The sequence below is a fragment of the Phalangium opilio genome, unplaced genomic scaffold (genome assembly GCF_054372755.1).
Source record: "Phalangium opilio isolate 3A_F unplaced genomic scaffold, DU_Popi_V2 ptg000013l_1, whole genome shotgun sequence".
NCBI lineage: Eukaryota > Metazoa > Arthropoda > Arachnida > Opiliones > Phalangiidae > Phalangium > Phalangium opilio.
In genome coordinates this window covers 13,142,675-13,147,618 of record NW_028324148.1, presented here as the reverse complement: position 1 = coordinate 13,147,618, position 4,944 = coordinate 13,142,675, and the positions used below count along the sequence as shown (strand labels likewise).

At 32.3% G+C, this 4,944-nt stretch overlaps 1 protein-coding gene across 1 annotated transcript; it reads right to left on the bottom strand.

Moving 5' to 3' along the window:
* Window positions 1–470: 470 nt before the first annotated feature.
* On the bottom strand, window positions 471–3,808 carry LOC149709287 (uncharacterized). Its single transcript, XM_089864646.1, has 2 exons — window positions 2,775–3,808; window positions 471–1,744 (listed from the first exon to the last, which is right to left on the bottom strand). The coding sequence occupies exon 1, from the start codon at window positions 3,561–3,563 to the stop codon at window positions 2,778–2,780; it is 786 nt and encodes a 261-aa protein (XP_089720772.1). The 5' UTR covers window positions 3,564–3,808; the 3' UTR covers window positions 471–1,744; window positions 2,775–2,777.
* Between the last annotated feature and the right edge of the window lie 1,136 nt (window positions 3,809–4,944).

Here is a 4,944-nt window from a genome sequence, read left to right as displayed (position 1 = left end):
ATTTTTCACTAAGGGGTAGCCTAGAGAAGGTATCATAATCGGTGGGTTTAAAGAATGACCCCTTAAAATTAACATAATAAATTTTAATTAAATAGTCGTTCCTGAAATACTCTAGTCGTAACTTAGGGCAAAATGCCATAGAACATTTTTGACTCAAAATACCATAGAACATTTTCGACTCAAAATCGCCCATAGAACACTTTTGACTCAAAATCGCCCATAAAACACTTTTGACTCAAAATCGCCCATAAAACATTTTTGACTCAAAATCGCCCATAGAACACTTTCGACTCAAAATCGCCCATAGAACACTTTGACTCAAAATCGCCCATAAAACATTTTTGACTCAAAATTGCCCATAGAACTATCCCCAGTAGTTCGGTCCCATAATTACCCTGTTTTATAAGATTTTCACATAGTGTTATTGTATGTTAGAAAAATGTGTAGGGGTTTTAATGAAACCAAGACTATTTAATACTGAAAAACTTTATTTTTATAACATTTTATCTTTATCACGTGATAACATTTTGGCTTTATTTTATTTATTTTATTTTTTATATAATAACAGTCTCAGTCACGCGCTATTTAAATTTATTTCGTTATAAAAATATGTCTAAAGTTATTGTTTTATTATTTTATTTATATAGGTACATGGTAAAATTCTTGAGCAAGTTTTGTAAAATATTATCATGAAATATTGTTATTTGGCTATACTAAAATAGTCACTTCATAAATGCTAAAAAAACAGTAAATATTTACAAATATTCATATAAAAATATTACGGTTTAGATGATTATTTACACTTGAGTTTGGCTTATTTTAAAAATTTAACGGCGTAAATTTATTTATTTTTCACGTTCTAATTAATTTTATTTTCGTTTAACTATTTAGTTATTAGGGTGGCATTCTTATGACGTCATTATACATGGTTGCCGTACGTAAGGGAAAATCTGAGATAGAGAATTTGAAAATGAGTCGAAAATTATTTGATAAAAATGTTTTCAAACATAAAGATTTATAATATTTATAAAAGTATTATTCTTTAAAATATACTGTTAACATTGTCAACATTTGGCATAAAATATCAGGGAATGTTGTGGGAACCCTAATATAAATTTGTGTCTATTGAGGTTGATTTCTGTCACTATAAATTAACAATTAATTGAAATTTCGTAAATAATTAATAATAATAATTTCAAGTTGAAATCCACTATTAATGCACTTAGTGTTTCATTACAATTCATTGTAGTTTTACGTTACACGCAGGAAAAACGGTAAATTTCTTGCATGACACGGTCCTCGTCGTTTCTTTACGGTACACTTTTGAATACCTGTCGTGGTTCTGTCAAGCAGAGCTCCTTCTTCCGGCGGAACTACCGCCGGTAACTCTATATTTTGGCGGTGAGTTTCCCCCTCGACTCAATCCAACACTTCCTCGAATTTACCTGGATGTATAAAGTAATTTTTTGCATGCCCCAAGGCGTCCTTTCGTTTCCTTCTCAGGTGTTTTTATGGCTTGCTTTGGTACCCGAGATCGCGGCTACCTCTGGTGTCAAATCTCGTCGACAATCGAGAGTTTTGAATAACTCTTTTTTCATTGTCTTTTTTTATAGTATTATTATTAGTCTTTGTATTTATTGCACGAGCGTTTTTTGCTCGTGAGGATGTGCTTTTATCACTGTGAAGCCTTTGGTTGGTTGGATGGTTGGTTCATTTTCTTCCATTAATTTCTTGGTGGTAAACTCTACAAGAGAAAAGAAAAATTTACCGATATTTAGTGTAATTCTTTTAATAATATATTTTCGTATATTGTTATGACAAAATTTGGAAACTTTTGGAAAAATTTCTCGGGGTTCTAGGAATGTTTGGAAAACAAAGTATTTTGGAAATGGGTTCTAACGGGCTAACGTTTAAGGAATAATTCAGTTAAATTTAAACCAAAGCTACAGAGTTTCATATAAATTCCGTAATTTTTTCTAAACTAGTACTAACGAGAATTAGTATATTTAAAAGTTCATGGTATACTAGTAGCTAGGGCACCCGGCGTCCATCTACAGCGTAATAAAACTTCATATCCCATTACACTATTCATTTCTTACTTCTAAAGATGAATTCAATTTCAAATAAATAATTGTGATTTCATTTCCAATTTGACATTTATATCTAATAATATATAAATTATAATTTACAATTATAATAAATATTCTAATTGAAGAATATGGCTTGACGTCAAACGAAAAACCACTTAATAAATGATCATTTCCGTTACCCAGTTTTAAAAAAATTACTCGTAACTCTGGTTCTACTAGAGATGGGAAGATGCCCTTTGAGAATGTTATAGTCCTATTTGCCCCCCCATACAAGAATCGTCAATTTTAAAATGAAATCGCTTAATGTAATATAATCCTTTTTTGATGATATTCGTAAAGATATTAAAATGAGTAACTTAGTTAAGATTCCAATCACGCATTACTTATAATTGAAATGCTAATAAATTTATTAAATTTTAATTTACGGCTTTGTTTTCATCAGAAATAATTGTGCGATTAATTCTAAAAATCACCATAGTATGACTTTATATTTACTTAACTGTAAGGCAAAATTTTAAGTAAAGTAACGATAAATAAATTAGTAAAGTACTGCTTTCGTATAAAAACCAATTTTGAAACGAATTCTTCAAAGTAAATTTACGCTGTTACATGCAAATCTCAACAAAAGTAAATAGTGAAAATAAAATACTTAAAAGCTAAAAATACATAAATAATTACACTTACTTATTATGAAAACCACGATGAAAACGCTAATATATTTTCATCATTATGTTCTTGAGATCCAGGTGAAGACGCATCTGAAGAGGGCCAACTTAAGGATGGTGAACCACCATTCGACGAGTAAAACGATAAATGTCCATTGTTATTGTAACCCGAATGTTGATTCAAATTGCCATTGTCCGCCACGTAATTTTCGTAGCAATTATTGTTATAAACTTTATCAAAATCGTTTTGTTCCGTCGTACAAGATCGTTTAATCGTTGGTTGATTGTTGTAAATCGATGCAACGTAACTCGATGCTCGATTTTCTTGTTGAAAATCTTCGGAATCTTCTCGATCGACTTCGGTTTTTACGATCGCGGCGTCCGATTGCATTAATAGTTCTTGTAATTGTTTAATATAATCGACGGCTGATTTTAAAGTCTCGACTTTACTCATCTTCTTGTTTTTAACCCCGTTTGGCACGTGTTGTCGTAGAGTGGCAAAACCGTTGTTGACCATACGTACGCGATTACGTTCGCGTTCGTTTCGGCGTACGACTGACGCGGGTTGGACCGGTGAAGCCACGTTGTCGTATTTGTCGACTTGGGATTCTGATTGGTATTGAGGCTTTGGTCCAGTACTGAATAGTATCCGGCGTTTGCAACGATTTGCGTACGGTTTAGAGCCGGAATGTGGTGGAACCATTTCGGGAGAGTAAGGGTTATTTTCACGGAATTCCGTGGAGTCGTAATTTAAACCGGAGGTGTCCATGCTTTCTGTTTTAATGTTCATGTTTAGTCCGAGCGACATGATTGGTGGTATTATTATTATAGTGTTATTTTAATGGTTTAGAATCATTTACGGAAATTGGAATTATTTTGCTTAAAATTTGTGTTTTAAGTAATATAAAAATATTCTATAGTATTTTACGGAATATTCTATATTATTTTACGGGGTGTATTATATTTTACGGGTTATTCTATAGTATTTTATGGGTTATTCTATATTATTTTACGGGTTATTCTATAGTATTTACGGGTTATTCTATAGTATTTACGGGTTATTCTATAGTATTTACGGGTTATTCTATAGTATTTACGGGTTATTCTATAGTATTTACGGGTTATTCTATAGTATTTACGGGTTATTCTATAGTATTTTACGGAATATCGTAAACTACTTTAAAGGTTATTCTATACTTTTATCAGTAAATATTATTTTCAGGAAAACCTAATTTTCCTTTTTTTTTCAATTAAACGATATTATTTTAAAGAAATTATTTTAGTAATTTTAACCGGCTTCCGAAAAAAGAATATAACGGAATATTACGTTACCTATCTTCCAAAACAATTAAAATTAAATTATATTATCCAATCTCAATATTTCATCACCACTTGGTTTAAAAATACGAAAAGTATCGTTTTATGATCCAGTCTATCAAAATTTACGACTTGTATTCGTTACGATACGTAAAAGTTTTATATCGATCCTCGGTAAGGCTTTATTATTAAATATCGGTTCTTTATAGACACGTTCCGAGTCCTACTCTCCGGTCCGGAGTTTTGGGCTGTTATGTGGGCTCTTTTGAAGCTACACGCCGTTTTAAACTTAGAATAGGTATGCCCCGGACTCCCCTAGAGCGTCCCGTATTGTTGGGAAGCTAGACAGTGTAAAATCGCACGCGCCAGCCTTATTCTCCATACCTTTTTGGAGGTTTGCCTCCCCTGATCTTTGATGTCCCCCCCTTCCCCATCTTTCATTTGATCTCAACTCAGTTCAGAAATGCCAGGACCACAGGTAGACTAGCGCCCTCTGACTGATTTCACTCTCGGAGAGGAAATGTCAGGAGGAATTTGAAACTCTTTGAAGAAGTAAAGATTAGCCTCCTCCCAGGACTAAAGTGTCGGTGAATATACGATGGTTTTTCGTTATGTAACTAATAGAAGTTTCCAGTTAATTTTTGTTAATTTGACCATGGAATCAATTCCTATGGTTCGATTCAGATTTATCAATTTATTTGTTGATTTCAATGCATTTTGTCGATTTTTTATAAGGACTGCACATGCGAATTCTTCATCTTCTTTAAGTATTTCACTCGAAGAAGAATTAACCATTAATCCCCATACTAATTACTAATTACCCATAAAGTTCCATATTAATTTCGTTATAAATTCGCATGGTTACATGGTGA

Bases quoted from the DNA above. Each gene is read 5' to 3' on its own strand.
- LOC149709287 (XM_089864646.1), bottom strand. From the start codon at position 3,563: ATGTCGCTCGGACTAAACATGAACATTAAAACAGAAAGCATGGACACC.